The following is a 17,533-nucleotide window of genomic DNA, read 5'->3' as shown; positions in this document are numbered from 1 at the left end:
AAATATATTGTTAGATTCGTACAAATGTCGAAAGGTAATTTAGATATTTGAAAAAACCCTTTATTAATAAGTTATTTGCTTGCTTGATAAAATGAGTAAACATTTTGGAGTCTAAGCAAGTTACCTTTGTGTAAATAATAATCATATGAATTGCTTTGGTAAATATTATTTTAATGTTCACACAATAACTAGAATGCCATTGCTTAGGTGCTTGTATTAATTTTCTGTCCCTAGATGCTCCAATAAAGCATAGTTTTTAAAAATATATACAAATGATGTTCATGCTGCACAAAGAGCTGATTTTTTTTTTTTTTTTTTTTAGTTTTGAAGGTTACACTTATTTATTGAAGAGTAATTAAAATAATAAAAAAAAACTATAGCTCTTAAAATCTATAATTAAAGTCATTATTAAAATACTTATTTTTAGTCCAAATTTTAATCAATAAAATTTTAACTAATTTCAATGCTAAAATTACATCCATGTGCTATAATGATAATACACACAAAAATATTTGTTAAGAAAGAAACAAATATTTTAAGATATAGAGTGAGTTCTGTGATCTAGAGTCAGTAGAGTGAGTTGAAAATTGTTACAACTGTTGCCAAAGAAGAGTAATGTAAAGAGTTTGAAAAAAATCAATTTGTTTAAATGCCAGACAGTGGGGCATGTATAATACTAATTTTTAGCTTTTTATGTCAACAAGCAGTTTAATATTAAATTTAATAAAAAACCTACATTAACAGTATTGTTTTATTAATGACAACATTTCAATATTGTGCTCAATATATATATATTTCCGTAATTTAGACAGGTTGAGTAAAATCTAATGGGAATGCTCCCCAGTGATCTGAATTGAAACTAGAAGAATTTTATTAGTTAAATTCTAAAATTAAAGAAGAATATTATTAGTTAAATAAATATTCTGTATTGTTAGTTTTTTTTCTCAAAAGTGATTTTAAATTTAGAATTTTTTTTTATCACTTAAAGAAGTATGATGTCATGAGGAAATTTTGAACTGAATAGCTCAAAAAATTTCATCAATGTTTGTAACTAAAAAGTAGAAGTGAATCGGAGACATACCATTGAATCTATGTGACAGAACACCCCGACTATTAAGCAATTAACTAATGTTATTCTGCATTATTTTAAAGAATTGCAATGAATAAAATTGGATTTATGACTAAAAATCTGTTGTTTACTGCTATAAATTTACAAATGAAAATATCTTTACCACTAACAACAAATACTTCTTAGATTTAATACTTTAATTTGTACATTACAAATGTTAGGATAAAATTTGTTCTTCTGTAAAACCAAAAGTACTGTTTTGGCTGCAAAGATCATTCTAAATACTTCATTGCAAATATCATTCTTGAGAAATCTTATTACTTCTTGAACATCTTTAAATCAGCAGCAAACAAGACCTTTAAAAGAAGTCGAAAATAAGTTAACTTAACTACTAATAATGTTAATTTTACACAAAAGCATAAAATTGAAAAACTTTACAGAATTCTTTTCTAAGAAATAGTATATTTTTTCATAATCATATATTTCAAAATTATTCTGCAAATTATGAAAGTGATTATAAATAATAAATTGAGAACTAAACAAATTAAGAAAAAAAAAAACTAAATTTCTATCTGTAATCTATCTGTCAAAAGATAGAATTTATAAAGAAAAAATATACTTTTGTGTCAGATCCTAATTATCGGTTGAACAAATTGTGCCCAAGTATAAGATGGCCACCAAACATTTTTTAACAGCTACAACTAACTGTCTGTTTTTTTTCTCCATGTATTAAGAGTTTCGATAGCGGGTTTGAGTACCGTGTTGCTTGCTGAGTGAAAGAGCTGACCAAGCTCCTATCTATGACTGTGGAGTTCTTGATGCTCACCAGAGGGCCTTGCTGATTTAGTCAAGGCTGTTGTCTCATCTGGTGCTCTGTGCATTTTAGTTCTTTTTACAGTTTCCCGTTCAGCATCCAAAAAGAGCTTGTTGAAGTACTCTGAAAATGGTAAGCTGGCGTTCAATCTCAAAAGGTCTACCTTGGATTAATTTGGGCTGAGGCAAGTTTTGAGGATTTGGATAATGGAAAGTACTGGATTACTACCATGGATTAAACTTATTGAAGGTCCTCTGAATGGATTTATGTTCTGGCCAAATGCAACTCTTAAAATAACTAATGCCAATAATTGTTTGTATTTTTACATATTGTTCTTCAATGACTGTGTATTGTAGATGTCAAGAAATATTCGTGTTTTATTAAATTTGTTGTATTTCAGCCAAAAAAACCAGGTCTAAATGGGTTATTGCTGGTATTTATTTGAAATTGTATTATCACTTCTGAAATTTAATAGTTACTTTGATAATGCATGTCATGTACTGATACATAGTTTACAAAACGAGGCGATCTTCTAGGGCGTTCACCAAAGTATTAATTAATATTTATATAGTAAGCAATAAATTAGACAATCTAATGTAGATAAGGCTACACGTTTTTTGTTAATCACCGTATATAAAATACTGTAATTAATTAATTAGATGTCACTGTAAATCTTACATTAGGTGAACGGGATATTGTTTAAATAAAAATTTCCATAATTGAAACAGAATATTCATAATCTGACAAAAATAAAAATTTCCAAATATAAAATAAAAGATTTTTTGTCCCATTTGAATTGAAGAAATCACATTAGTCCTAGCGATCCAAACATAAATTAAAAAATATATAAGAACGTGTCAGTTTTTGCTAAGTCAAGATGTTACAATATCAATTTGAACAAAATTAAATTTAATTTTTGTAAAATTAATGTACCTTTAGTATCATAAAAGTTAATAATATGATACTAAAAATTGACAAGGGACTAAAAGATGTTACAGGCATTTTAAAGTTTAAACTACTAAATTTTAAGACAAAAATAAATATCTATACACATCTTTTATTACTTCTATCATACTAATTGGTAGTGAAAATTGACCATTAACAAAAACTGATGAAAAAAAACTTTTAATCTTAGAAAGAAAAATTCTTGAAAAAGTATTTGGCACAATTAGAGAAAATGATTTTTTTAATTTTTTTTTTATTTCCAATGAGCTGCACAATCGGTCGTGCCGATAAGCAGACCTAGTGCGTTCTCCAGAGGTGGTATCCACTCTTTCAGGACCACCACAATGGGTGAGATACCGTTGGTCATGTTAATTTGGACGTCTAGTTTCTGCCATGGAGAACTTTGTCTGGCGACAAAATCTACATAAAACTGAGTATTACCAGTCATCATATCATATCAAATAGCATAGGCATATTCACTTTTAGATCTGACAACTCGAACCCTGAAATAGAAAAAATGCAGCATACATACTGTGTTTGCCCATCCAGCGTAATCTCCAAATCTTTCTCTGTAAAAATCACCTAAAAAAGAATAATGTTATTTTGTTGATTGCAAACGATTGTTCATTTTCATTATAAAAATAATTACAAAATAAATGTCAAAAAGTTTTGTCATTGTACACAGTATTTATTACTAAAATAAATAAATGTATTTAGTATAATACACAAAAAATACAGCATCTATATTAAAAAAAAGTAGTAGTAGCAACTGCTGTTTTAGAGGTTCAACTTTATGTTTCCCAATTACAAGACTTAGAAAGTTAAAAATATAGAAAAATGTGCAGAGAAAAAAATTTTAATGTAAATGTTTTTTTTAACATTTCATAATAATTTGTGAATTATTAACTGTTAAAACTTGTAGTAAAAATTATCACTTGGGGTGTACTACAGTTCAAAGAAATGCAATGCAGATTTGAAATTTGACATGCTGAAAGGATTATTTTTGTTTGTAAACTTTTTTTCGTTTGTTTAAAAGTTGCAATTTAAGTGCTTTTTCCATGAAGCTTTGCTCACTTTTTGCTTTAATTGCTACTTCATTAATCTTCAACTTATTTTATTAATTTTGCATCGTTAATTTTCACTTTTTTCTACTTCTCTTTGTAAAAATATTGTTGCAAAGATAAGGTTGTCTTAGAGTTACAGAGCTGTACAGCAAATATTTCACCTAGTTTAGCAATACATTTTTAAGGTTATAAAAGAAAAGTGTTATTTTTCCTAATAATTAGATTTATTTTTAAATAGAGTAAATGATAAAATATAGTGTATTAAGCATATACTCTAATTAAATATGCCAAGTAAAAGTAAGTCACAAATTATATTCATTTAGGGTGAGTATAAAAAAAATATATACAGGGTCATTCTAAAAAGATGGGCAAAATTTTAGGAAGTGATAGTACACACCCACGCAAACAATTTTTATCAAAGAATGCATGGTTGAAAACAAAACGCAAAGGAGTTGGTGCATTTGAAAAGTTGTTTGATGCAAACTTGAAAGCTCCATTCCTGTTGCGAGTTACTGTGCTGCATTACTTGTCGCCAAGCTTTCGGCCGCTGCAGGGAAAGTTCGTGATATGCATGTGTGTTTCAGAATGTTCGTCGTTGCAATGCGTGCATAGCCTTTGCCGGCCACTGTTTTGAGCACTTATTGTAATCACATTAAATTTGCTTTTATAACTTAACTTCATCGTTCTTTGTGTGTTTTTGCCTCATATAAGAACATAAACTTTGGCGCCCTCTAGCGGTTTTGCGTTTTGTTTTCGACCATGCATTCTTTGATAAAAATTGTTTTCTTGGGTGTGTACTATCACTTCCTAAAAGTTTGCCCATCTTTTTAGAATCACCCTGTATATACTGCTTTCTCACAGCTAGCTAGTGGCCACATCAAGAGCCTCTCAGTCAAAAATGGTGCGAAAATCTTAGTAAAATACTACAATCAAGAGGTTTCTACCACACATATTCTGGCATGTTTGGAAATCTATTTTTTCTTCAAGTCAACAGTTTTTTAAACTTGGTCTGACTTCTCTAAATTTTAAGGATTAAACACAGTAACAACACAAAAAATAACTATTGAAACTGTACAGTTTACACGATAATAAAAATCAATAAATAAAAAAGAAAGAGCAATATGTAATGCTTTAATTATTATTACCTATTTGTTGATATATTTTATTTGTTAACGCTTTAGCATTCTTAAGATGGGGCAAATAATCTTTAACAGTCACTTGCCAAATATGGGTATCAACTGGAATAGCATTATATTTATCAAGAGACATGAGACAAACGCAATCAGCAACCTAAGCAACAGAAACATATATTTAATATAATAGACAACCAACTAAAATCAAGATGAGAAAATATACAAGCAAAATAATGTATACTTTAGCTCCAACTCCAGGTAAAGCTTGCAATTCTTCGTGAGCTTTCTCATATGGCATATTTCTCAAACTTGTTAACCAATTATCAGGCTTTTTTTCATGTAAATATTTAGCAGTTTGTGCAATGTATTTAGCTCTGTAACCAAAACCCAGTTCTCTTAATTTGGCTTCCACATCATCTTGAGCTAAATGTCTAATTGCTGGAAAAGTATAAAATAATTTTCCCTCACATTCAGCAATTTTCTCTCCATAGTTTGAACATAACTTTTCCACCATACTTGTAATTCTAGAAAGAAAAAAAAAGAAGATAGATTTAAAGATTAGAGATAATCAATCAAACAATATTTAAAATTTTAATAGAAATTATTTAAACATTTTATTTTTATTAAAAATTAAATTTAAAGTATAAAGGTTTGATAATTTAAACCAGTGATTATCAAACCGTTATCTGTGAGCTACTAGTAGCTCACAGGGACTTTTTCACTAGATCACATTAACACTCCGGTTAGTTAACCTTGATTTCTCCACTGAGCTGACAATCACACAGGAACAAGCAGAACTAGTTAGGTAATAGAACCAGTTTAATCTCCTTCCAAGCTACTAAAATAGAGACAAATGTTTACACAGAAAATAAAAAAGTTAAGACTCCATAAGTATCAACCTATCACACGTTGTCTATTACCATTTTATAAACTATGATTAAATTTAAAGCAGGGATGGACTGGGATACCCTGGAGGGCAGTGGATAAAATAGTGGCAGTGGAGTTCACTGTGCGGTATGTATATATATCTATATGGTTATATTAAAAATAAAAGTACAATTAAAAGACAAAATTAGAAATTGTAATATATATAGTTCCTTTCGTGTCAATTTTTGAAAAATATACTTTTTTTTAATCACGATTTTACGTTATCTCACTTCCAGCATTTTTTAAAGCTTGTCTGTATAACATAAAAATAAAATCAGGGTTCCACTGTGGTATAAATGGAATATTTAATTTTTGAATACTAAAATTTTTTTAAGGTTGGATTGTGAGTTACTATTTAAAGCATTAATTTTTAAGTAAAAAAAATAAAATTTTATTGCAAATAATTATTTATGATTTTTTTCTGAAAAATGAAGATTCAAAACACCATTAATATCAATAACTGTTTGTTTTTTCCAACACAAAGCAACCTTGCTAGAGGACATTAGTTAAGAGATATACTGGAACATGTTCTGTGGGGCCAATCCCCGATTTAAAGCACATTACTACATTTTAATTATTATTTATAAAATACATAATACGCATCATCATTGAAAGAGATTATTTAAAATTGGAAAAGCAAAGAGCTATTCACATACATGATACATGGTTATAAAGTGGTTATATTAGCATGGTTATATTAACAAATATTTATTATTATTACTTTTTTCATTCAGAACAACAGTCAGACAAAGCAAGAAAAAATATAAAAGATAAGTAAAACTGAAAGCTAGAATGCTACACACAGAAATCTAAAATGAATTTTAGAAAATACCTAGGTATGTTGTTATTAGCTGAACATATGAAAGAAAAAAGATTCTCTACAGGAGGTTGACGTAATATTCTGATACCACTGTATCCTTCTGAGACTTTTTTGAAATTTTCATCCACTTTACTCCACATATTATAATAATCCTTCAACTTGATATCTAGGTTAAAATAATCTTTTAAACTACTTTCAAAAGAAGATGAGTCTTGTGAAGAACTGTACACTGGATTCTTTTTTGTCTTTTTAAGCCTTTTTGATGGTAAACTATCACAGTCAATGTTTGATCCTTTGTTAAAAGATCTATGTACAAAATACAATAAATTACCATTTTCATCTTGTTTTAAAGAGAAAACTGAGTTTTCTATCACTCCAATCCAATGACCAATATCTAATTTTGTCCACCTAGAAAACAAATAAAAATTATCAATTAACTTTTTCACAATTTTTAAAAAGAATACAAATTATGCTTTTTTTCCTTTCAATTATGAGTAAGGTAATTCAGTCAACATTCTTTAGCACGACCCTCCATTACGGCGACTATTCTATTATAAGAGCTGATGCATAAAGCGCTATTTGCTATTCCATACATTCAAATGTTCTATTAGAACCCCTGCACTGACCTGCTCATTCATTATAGGTAAATTTTTAATTAAAATTAAGTTATTTAATTTAAAAAAAGTTTCAAATAAATTATTTAAACCATTATACCCTTTGATGTTACACTCTGATGATCTCTCTTTACACAGTCAACTATCCATAAAAGACAAAAATAATGTTTAATCACTGTTAAAATGTTTAATCACTCATGTTAACTGTCAGGTGAAAATTGGAGATCATCCAGAAAAACTAAAAAAGTAAGGAAGAAACACGAAAAATAACTTAAAATGTATTCATGCATGTACAGTGCCCGCCGCTAATAAAATCAGCCGCTTTATAAAATCAAATCGGCAAGAACCGAATCGTTACAATATTAATACATGTTAAAAACATCCTTTAATAAAATCAATGCCGCCACTTTTTAAAATCAAAATTTTGACTACATAATAAATCAAAGGTGCAATATTTCAGCTTTTTTTGTTCTTATTTATAAAATTTTATTTTTTCGAAGTTTAAAGATTTTTTTAGAAGAAGCAACAGTTACTCACAAACCTGCGAAACAGGTGTGGTTAGCACTTTCCTGTGATATACATAGTGTAAGAGTTAAGGGAAAATGTGGGTGGTAAGCAGCGAGTTCATAGAAATCAATTTATCAATGTTAATTCCTTGACTTGAATGAAGTTTGGAGAAACCTATCTAACTCAACAGGGGGTCGAATTCTTATCTTACTTTTTATTGACTGAACCATAGAAGGAAGAGAAGTTTCTTTTGTTATCTATCTTAACAGAGAACAAGACTAGATTTCCAAAAACTGTCTTGTGCACATGTTCCATATTATTTAAGTAAATTATAGTTAGAGTACATATCAATTTTAAGTTCGTTTGGTGTTACATTTCATCAGCATACCGAAAAGGAAGGATTTTAGTCTTAAAGATAAATTCGAAGTGTTGCAAAACTATTATAAGCTTTCAAAATGCAGTCAACGTGAAGCTTCAATGGAGACGGGGCTCATAACTGTTTCGAAGAAATGATCAGCAATGAAGAAAATGAAATGGACCAGAATTTTTCGCGTTACGTAGCTATTGACGATAACCTGTAAACATCAGGAGAAAAATCTGATTCTAAAATTGTTACAGACATCAAAAATTGCAAAGATATTTCCCATTAAGAAATGGAGGAATCAAACTCAGAAGATGAAATAAACTCATCAGTGCCATCTTCAATGGAAGTCAGAAAAGCACTTAATGTATTGCGGCAAGCTTTAGAACAAAGAGGAGGAATATCGAAAACTTCTATAAACTCTCAAATGATGTTGAAAAGTTAATTTTAAATACTGCAACTCAAGCAACCATTGATCGGTTTTTTGCAAAACTTTTGTAAATTTAATCTTATGTAGGGTTTTACTTTATTAAAATAATTAAATTAGTTAAAATAAAGCATTAATGCGGTCATTATTTCAGCTTTTTAAGTGTGTGCATTTAGAATATATCGTAAAATTTGTTTTTTTTTTTTCTTCCAAATGTTGAATCGCCTCTTAATAAAATCAAAAGACCATAAAACGAAAGTGATTTTAATAAACGGCGTGCACTATATATTTTAAACATCGATTATTTCGACGTAGATTACGACACCTAAATCTTCCCTAGAAATTAAACAAAAGTGATTTTTTTTCTCCAAAAGAGTGAGAGTTATTCCTTCTGCAGAGGATCAAAATTGTGATAGCATGTCTTCGGATTAACTTCAGAGATGCTTCCCTACCGGCGCCAACAGTCCATTGTGCAGCTCTAATGTAACTTAAATAAAGTACCCACCAACCTACTAAAATCAGGGGTTCCAACTTCTGAATTATTGAAAGCAACTGGACCCTTAAAAAGCAGGGGGGGTTGATTTTTTCCTTTGCGTACATTACTGTATCTGAAACACCCATGATCGTTTATCCTTTGTAAAATGAAGGAAAAGAATAAGTAACAACTAAAACACTTTATTTTAAAGTTCTTTAGTATTTTTTACTTGTTTACTCACCTAAATGATTGGCCCCCACCAAGAGTAATATCCAGATTTAATTCCATAAAGTTGCAGGATAATTTACGCCACATGATATTTTACTATATAATGATAACTATATTTTTTGTTATATTTCACAACTTTCGCATAAACCAAGTTTTTCTTTCCTTCAAATTAATTAGGAAAATCACTTCAACTACAAAATGATCTAGAAAATATGCGCAACAATGTTTTAATAAATAAAATATTACTTTTTCATGTTAACATGACTTATTTACGAAATGAAAAAAGTTAAAAAATTCAAGTAATATTTAAAAGCAAAATCTGCCGGCTTTCGCTACATTTGTTTACAAACAGATCGATTCAAAAGTAATCTGAGTAAACGCAATGAACTGGTTGGAATTAGTGAAATTATGAGTTCTGCTCATTCTTGTAAATTATACGAACTATTTAAGGGTAAAATCTACTTTCGGTTTAAATGGTTCAAACTTGTCTTTTTTGAAAGTTGTAGTTAGCGCTTTTACTACCTTGAAATTATCCGTATTTTTATGGTTTTCATCAAAGACAAAATACATTAGTTACACCCAAAGATTTATTTTTGTTGTTTTTTTCGCCATACTTTGATCAGGGAGTTTATAGATTAAGAAAAAATATCTAGGTCATTCATGATCAGCATAGAACCTCTCGGCATAATATCTAGGTTAAGTTTTGTTTATTTATTTTTCTCGTGCGTGTCGCCATGGAAACTGCTCCAATAAGGCAAAAGGTACTATTTTTATAAAAAATTTATCAAATGGCAGGTTTCTACTTGTGGTAATCTGTCATTTCTTTTTTATTTTACATTCTTCGCGAAAGTTTTGTTATGCGAAGTTCGAGATATTTACCAGTGTTGCTATTACAAAATGCACTTTTATTTATTGATATCCTTTTGAATGCTTTCGGTGATTTCGGTAGATCTGAATTTGTTATTTTACTTGTGCTATCAGTTGTTCAAGACATAGGAATAATTTGCAATGTCATAATTTTATTTTTGATGTTTGCTAACACATACGTATTTCGTGCTGGTTTGTTAGGAATACTGATTTCTAGATATCGTTTTACTTTAATTACATGTTTCGTTTACCTGGCAATAACAATTGCTTGGCATTTTTGGAACCTTAAACTCATTTGGGATAATCCATATGCGTATAATTGGACTACATATTTGCTAGTTTTGTTTATATTACAAAAAAGTTGTGCAGTATTTTATTACTACTTTTATAAAAGAACTTCTCTGCTAATTGTTGATCCGTGTTTTTATGACGACAGTGAGTGGCTAAAATTGAAAATTTCTAAAGAACAAAGAGCATGTAAGTTTATTACATCTTTAAATTAAAAGCAATGATTCATATTGTTCCTACTCACCTTTTTTAATGTAATATAAACAGAATTTCACTAGGTGCATTGAAAATTACTGAACTCAAACGAAAACATATAAATATTTCTTTAAAAAAATAGATTTCCTGTTATTTTTATTTTTTTTACTGTCACACTTGAGATTAAGTTTATTTTAACAAGCAACAGAAATGTATTATATTTAATAATTTTTAATCTTATTTTAGATTGCTAATATTTGTTTTGGTAAAAATTTTGCCAATTACAAAGAAAGATGAAATTATATAGTGACATAATTGATATGAAAGACTGCATATAATGAAATTATGGAATATGAATGCATATTCTTGATATTGATTGTTCAGGATATGCTTATTCGTACATAATTATTTATTAAATTCTATGATTATTTCTATATGTTCATTAAAATCTTAAATTATATAAGTGGGGTGCGTATTAAACAAATTTTTTTTTTTTTCTTCAATTCATAAGGAGAAAGTATAATGAATGATTGATACACTGGAAAATAAAAATGTATGTACACCATGCCTTATGTGTGCTTTTCTTTTCATAAATGTATACAATGCTTCTAAAAATTTCATTAATTAAGTTGAAAGGAAATTATGTGTTTATTTATAATTTAAAACTGAATCACATTAGGATTATGCTTGACATTTTACAAAGAATTGTTTCAGTAACTTCAATTTTATGCAATTCATTAAACATTTAGAAAGCAGGAGAGTTACTGAAATAGTATCTCATAACTATTTCTTTTATTAATCCCTTTTGTAATAATCGTGCAATATTTTTTTTAGTATATACTACTTCTTATACATATGTTTAATGTATATAAGTATTTGTGTTTATAATATATTTGAAAACATCCATTTATCTCCATGTGATATTGGCTGCTTTCATGAAAAAACCAACTTTTCTGCAAGCAAATTTGATTTGTGGGTTTTTTCAAGAAAAAAAACCTATGTGGGCTGAATTTCTTCTTCAAAATCTGAGATTTAGCGAATCCTGTTTCTCATTGGGAAAAAAAAAAAGTTTCTACCTTTTCTTGCGTTTGGGTTGGAAGAAACTTATTTCTTCCGGGGTAGTTTTTCCCACTCTGGTAGACACTTGTCATCTCTGAAAATAATATTAAATTATTAAGTGATGTGACTTATAAAATATTCTTTAAAGGTTACAGCATTTTTATTATTTGAAAATGCATAGTATGTGTTAAAAATAATACATGCATGAAATTTGATTTTCATCGTAAAGTAGATTGAAACTATCTTCTGTATGCCTTAAAAAGGAAACAACTTAAAATCCAGCACAGTATTTATCACATATATATGTGTACATAATGTTTTAGAAATGTGGTCGCAGTTGCTCACAGTATGGTGCTAACTTTTTTTTTAAACAAGGAATAAATTAAGTGTAAATTTTATATATCTAAACAAAACTGCTCCCGATTAATTTGGATAAGTCAATAGTTATATTTCACACACTTAAATTTTCTGTTAAGATTTATTTAAAGCATTATTTCCATTAAAAGCTTTATGCTTTAAAATGTAAATATTTTTTTTTTTCTGATTTGTGATCTATTTGAATTGAATATTGATTTTAAGACAAACCCAATTTTTAATATTTATTATTAGGGTTTTATTTTGTTGTTTCAACAATTAAATTATAAAAAAAAAATATTTATAGAAGATGTGTATCGATTTATGACTATTATATTTAAGATTTTGCTGCAAAATTTATGAAACCAAATTGATATAAATATATAAAATTACTTAAATTTTTGTTTTAAGAAAGAGGTGTGCAGTGGATAATTTTTTGTATGAATAAATTTTTTTCCAGACTGTATTTATGCGTGTTAGATTTTAAAAATTATAAATTTTTCTCATATTATTCAAAGTTATAAATTTTAATGCAGAATGCATGTGTGCCTTGTAATTTCTTTCTTTTTATTTTATTTCAGGAACTTGAAACAATTCTACATGAACTAAATACAATCAAACCAAATGCTGTAAGTAAAAAAACAGTTATTCAGTTTCTTAATTATTTAGCTTCTGTTAAAATTTCCCTAAATAAACATTATTGTTTCACAACTATTATATTGCATAAGAGTAAGACTTTACATTAAATCAATAATAAATTATTTGTAATTGCTTATAAAACATTTTAGAAAGATTTTACGAAGTATAGGTTTGATCTTAGATAATTTTATGTATACCAAATATAATTTTTTTTTCCTTCAGCAAAAAAAAACTTCTTTTTTTTACTCTTATCAAAATGTAATTAAGAAATGCTGCAGATATTCCAAATATTTTTATTTATATGTTTTTATTTAAATTCTATTGAAGCTAACCAATAAAAAATAATTCTAATATTTATCTTTCTAATAAAATAATTCTAATATTTATCTTTCACCCCTTAATTATTATGAGCCAAAATAATGTCTCTAGCTTTGTGATGTGAAAGAGTTTTTGCTAATACTTTAGTTACACAATAGTGATTTGACGTTAAAGTGTTTAGATTTAGTGTTTGTGCAGATTACAAGATGAGGTTTTGATAATCAATTTATTAACGTCAAGAAATTACAAACGCAGGGAACCAGTCTGGACCAAGAAGAACTCCTCTTTACATTGACGGGATCGCTTATATACTAGAATAGAATGTTCTAGGAACTTCCTAGGAACAACTAAAGAGGAAATGACATAACCTGAACATTCCAGAAGCTTCTGGAATGTTCATAAATTAAATAAGAAAATTTAGTGTCCGCTTCAGGTATAGAACCCAGGACCTTCTGCTTTATAGAAGCGAATTCTACCACTGAGCTACTGAGACTCGACAATATTAATATTAGCACATTAAATATGCTTAGTCAAATTCTAACTTTAAAAAAGAATGTTTTATTTTTGCAACAAACTTTTTTTTTTTTTTTTTTAAATTTTATCCCAGAAAATTATATCTTTCTCTCAGGGTAAAAATATTTTAATTTTTAAGAATAAACTTACTTTTTTTTCAGGAGTACAAATCAACTTTCCTTTTTTTTAAAAACGAAAAAAAAAAAAAGCAAATGTCGATCCCTAAATTCAAGCTTTTTTATGTATTGATGTAATAAAAATAGAAAGATATTTTCAGTGTGATGTTAATTGAAGACTATGAGTGGAATGGATTACTATTACATATGTATGTACTATTACACAGTATGAAAGTGTGATTGTGATGCTCAAACAAGACAAGGAGGAATGAAATGTGTTATAGTGAATTTAAGTACCTAATATGTTTATGTGACTGTAAAGCCCACATAAATTGTGCAATGCAACTTGAATCATTATTTTTCATGATCACTTATCATTTCCATAATATATTTTAATTTTTATTGCTTTGTGAAAAAATATTTTTAACTAATAAAATTGCCCTGTATTATCCTTGATAAGATTTAAATTGCATTGGGTTGTTATTATCAATATTTATTTATACTCTTGGTATTACATTTTTGAGAATGTTAACGAAATTTAACTAGCATTGAATTTTTTTTTTTTTTATGAAATGAATGAAGTGCTTTAAATAAAGTTTGTTTTAAAAGTAATTCAAAATGAACTTTTGAATTAAAATGTTGATTACTATTGAAATCGCGCATGGATATGGGCTTCTATACTATTTTAGTTCTGTACTAATCACAAATATTATTATGCACCAGTTGTACTTAAAAATTTGTAACTGGAACCTACATTCTCTTAACAATGGAATGAATGACCAGACTCCTAAAAAATATTCCTGGTCCCTGGTGTATAGAACTTTTTAAGTTTTTTTACGGTTCAGTATCTTATAATGAATGATTGTTTTCCATAAAATATTTTTTATGAATTTTATGCTACAATATTAGCATATTGATTTAATTTTTATTCTTTTATCCAAATCTAGCATATTCATTTTACTAAGATCATGTTGAATCTGATTTTATATTTTATAATATATCCTATTTTTATTATTAAAAATATGGTTCTTTATAAAAATGTTTGCCATTATATAAAAATTGCCTTATTTTAAAAATTAATTTCATTTTCAGAAAGTTTATAAACAACTTCCCAATTCAAATATATTCTTCAGAGCTAAAGTAGACACAATAAAATCAGAAACCCATAGTAAGTATATTTGAATATTTTTTATTATCAAAACTGAATACACTGATGTAAGAAATTAAGAGAATTTGCAGACCTGGTCAATTATCTCTAGAACTACTGGACTGATTTTAGCGAGATTTGATATGTACATACATTGATAAAGCTCAAAACAAATAACCATTCAAAAATTGTGAAACACTCTCATGCATAACACTCGTTGGAGTCGGAAAGTTTGAAACAGCGGTTGCAGAATAAACAGCAAAAAAAAGGGTTAATAAGGGGTAGGGTCAATTCTTACAGATATATAGGTCTTGTAGCATGATTTCATACTTGAAATAAGCAGTTTATAATTTCCCGTGGCAATTTCATACCTTCCGACTCCAACGAGTGTTACACACGATCATGCGTGTGTATTATAATTGTTAAATGGTTATTTGTTTTGTATTGTATAAATGTATGTACATATTAAATTTCATTAAAATCGGTCCAGTAGTTCTAGAGATAATCTACCAAGTCAGCAAATTCTCTTAATTTTTTACACCGGTGTATTTAATTTATACACATATCAATTCCATTCTTTATGCATTATCCATTCTATTAACTCATTTCGTACATTAGTTATTATATAAGACGCGTGATAATTTTTATTTATATCTGTGTGTTCTCTCCAATAGATGAGTTGGATAAGCTACTCAAGAAAGAAGACAAATGATACTTTCATAACAATTTTATGATGTATATATTTTTGCATTGATACAAATAAAGACATCATCTTTTTATAAAATTGTCTTATTTTTCACGTTTCAAGTGTGTTTCATATTTTAAAATACTATGTCCAAATATTTTTGACTGTTTAACAAGTTCTATACTTAGAATAATACCCACAAATAACATTAGGCATTTGTTAGTCTATATGTCAAATAATTTTGAATTTTTTATGTTTTGCATTAAATATTTCATGTTTTGTTCATGTTGAATATTAAGTGTTTTGCATTGAATATTCAGTCATTTAAATTTTATTTTTTAATTATTAGAACCCAGATTTTTATGAGATAAAAATGCAATGCAAAAAATATTCTATTATTTAAGTCAGCGTTTCCCAAAGTGTGGTACGCGTACCCCCAGGGGTACGGGAACAGTTCAGCAGGGGTACGCGTTCTTATGCGAAATATCTTGCAACATATGAAAATTTCAAAAATTTTTATTTAAAAACAAAACTGGCCATGAAAATTTACGATTACGTGTTTTTCTATTGGCTATTTTTGGCAGAATTAACAGTTAATAATTCGTGGTGTCAACAGCCAGTTGTGATTTTTAACTTTTGTGCATTTTTTATAGTAAAAAATACATTCATTTTTTTATTAGGGGTACACAGCGTTACGAAAAATTTAGAAAGGGTACACAAAATTCATAAGTTTGGGAAACACTGATTTAAGTAAATATAATTAACAAAAATTTCTTTTTCCTCTTGAAAATTATTTTCATTTGCATTCATTTTATTCAAATTTTTATGTTTTGCATTGAATATTTCATGCTTTGTTCATCTTGAATATTATATGTTTTGCATTGAATATTCAGTCATTCAAAATTTATTTTTTAATCATTAGAACCCAGATTTTTATGAGATAAAAATTCATATAAATACTTTTTAAAAATTAAAAAATGACTTCAATGCAAAAAATATTCTATTATATAAGTAAAAATTAATTTCCTCTTGAAAATTATTTTCATTTGCGTCAAATTAAGTTTGAAATAAATGGTACATGCTAAAATAACAATATATATATTTATATATCAACTCTCGCACATTTCGAAAAATATATATATATATATATATATATGCAAAAATAAACTAAATGCAAAATTTCAAAAAGAATACTGTTAAGGCCAAAAAAATTTTCAAAAAATATAAATGTTATTAAAATTCAAGCCTTAATTATATGTATATAGAGGAAAGTAGGGTAATACCGGCTACGTAAGATTCGAAGGCCTACGTAAGCTAAACTATTCAACCTAAAAACTATCAGATTTGATCAAGATATTCATTATTTAGTTACGTACAATTTATCATTCCCAAAAAGTCATTTTCTAGAAAAAATCATATCACTCGGTTATTCTATTTTAAAGGAAAATTTAAGAAAATCATGCATGCAATTTACTTGTAATGTTGTCAGGGGGGGGTGGCACTGCAAAGGGTTAGGCCAAAATTCCATTAAAAAATATAGTTCTTATTGATTTTTTTAAATGAAAATTGCAGATAAAACTATGTTTTTTATAAAAAGTATTCAAAATTTCTACAAAATGTGAAAATAACTCTTTTGGTGCTTTAAAGAAGGGGCTCGTAAAACCTTTTTTCAGTTTTGGATGTAATTAGAAAGCTTGGACTGCAGTTTTCATGGGCTCAGTATAGACACACATTAGGAGAGCCACACATCCCGAGAGCAGAGATTATCGAAACAAAACAGTGTTACAATTGGACAAAATTCTTATTATTTGTTAGGGTATAAATCTTTAGTAAATGTATAATAAGATGGACTTGAAAAATTTTTTATAACTCCAATGACCAATATAAAAGGATAGCTTAAAAACAAGAGAACATTAGAGAATTGACATAGTAAAATAAACTTATCAACAATGCACTTATGGGTAGATC

At 27.8% G+C, this 17,533-nt stretch overlaps 2 protein-coding genes across 4 annotated transcripts; one reads left to right on the top strand and one right to left on the bottom strand.

Annotated features, from left to right (window-relative positions):
- Positions 1-1,235: 1,235 nt before the first annotated feature.
- On the bottom strand, positions 1,236-9,870 carry Ogg1 (8-oxoguanine DNA glycosylase). 2 transcript variants are annotated; one of them, XM_016067212.4, is made up of 6 exons: positions 9,398-9,870; positions 6,785-7,180; positions 5,267-5,549; positions 5,038-5,182; positions 3,361-3,410; positions 1,236-1,425 (listed from the first exon to the last, which is right to left on the bottom strand). In XM_016067212.4, exons 1-6 carry the CDS (start codon positions 9,469-9,471, stop codon positions 1,387-1,389), a joined length of 987 nt encoding a protein of 328 aa, XP_015922698.2. In that variant the 5' UTR covers positions 9,472-9,870; the 3' UTR covers positions 1,236-1,386. The 2 variants fall into 2 exon arrangements, with proteins under 2 accessions (XP_015922698.2, XP_015922696.2); XM_016067210.5 differs by having other exon boundaries at positions 3,270-3,410; positions 9,398-9,841.
- Positions 9,871-9,996: 126 nt separating this feature from the next.
- LOC107451196 (ASNSD1 upstream open reading frame protein) lies at positions 9,997-15,664 on the top strand. Of its 2 annotated transcripts, none has more exons than XM_087165804.1 (4): positions 9,997-10,145; positions 12,729-12,776; positions 14,826-14,901; positions 15,555-15,664. In XM_087165804.1, exons 1-4 carry the CDS (start codon positions 10,119-10,121, stop codon positions 15,590-15,592), a joined length of 189 nt encoding a protein of 62 aa, XP_087021930.1. In that variant the 5' UTR covers positions 9,997-10,118; the 3' UTR covers positions 15,593-15,664. The 2 variants fall into 2 exon arrangements, 1 of the variants encoding a protein (XP_087021930.1); XR_015434618.1 differs by lacking the exon at positions 9,997-10,145 and adding an exon at positions 10,157-10,728.
- Positions 15,665-17,533: the final 1,869 nt, after the last annotated feature.

The sequence above is a fragment of the Parasteatoda tepidariorum genome, chromosome 6 (genome assembly GCF_982258835.1).
Source record: "Parasteatoda tepidariorum strain Cologne lab strain chromosome 6, Ptep-v5.0, whole genome shotgun sequence".
Taxonomy (NCBI): domain Eukaryota; kingdom Metazoa; phylum Arthropoda; class Arachnida; order Araneae; family Theridiidae; genus Parasteatoda; species Parasteatoda tepidariorum.
The sequence above is the reverse complement of the archived record's forward strand: the minus strand, read 5'-3'. Positions and strand labels throughout refer to the sequence as shown.

Bases quoted from the DNA above. Each gene is read 5' to 3' on its own strand.
- Ogg1 (XM_016067210.5), bottom strand. From the start codon at position 9,471: ATGTGGCGTAAATTATCCTGCAACTTTATGGAATTAAATCTGGATATT. The intron at 7,181-9,397 runs GTGAGTAAACAA...TTTGTTTTCTAG, and splicing joins GGTGGGGGCCAATCATTTAG to GTGGACAAAATTAGATATTG. The intron at 5,550-6,784 runs GTATTTTCTAAA...TTTTCTTTCTAG, and splicing joins GCTAATAACAACATACCTAG to AATTACAAGTATGGTGGAAA.
- LOC107451196 (XM_087165804.1), top strand. From the start codon at position 10,119: ATGGAAACTGCTCCAATAAGGCAAAAG. The intron at 10,146-12,728 runs GTACTATTTTTA...ATTTTATTTCAG, and splicing joins CTGCTCCAATAAGGCAAAAG to GAACTTGAAACAATTCTACA. The intron at 12,777-14,825 runs GTAAGTAAAAAA...TTTCATTTTCAG, and splicing joins ATACAATCAAACCAAATGCT to AAAGTTTATAAACAACTTCC.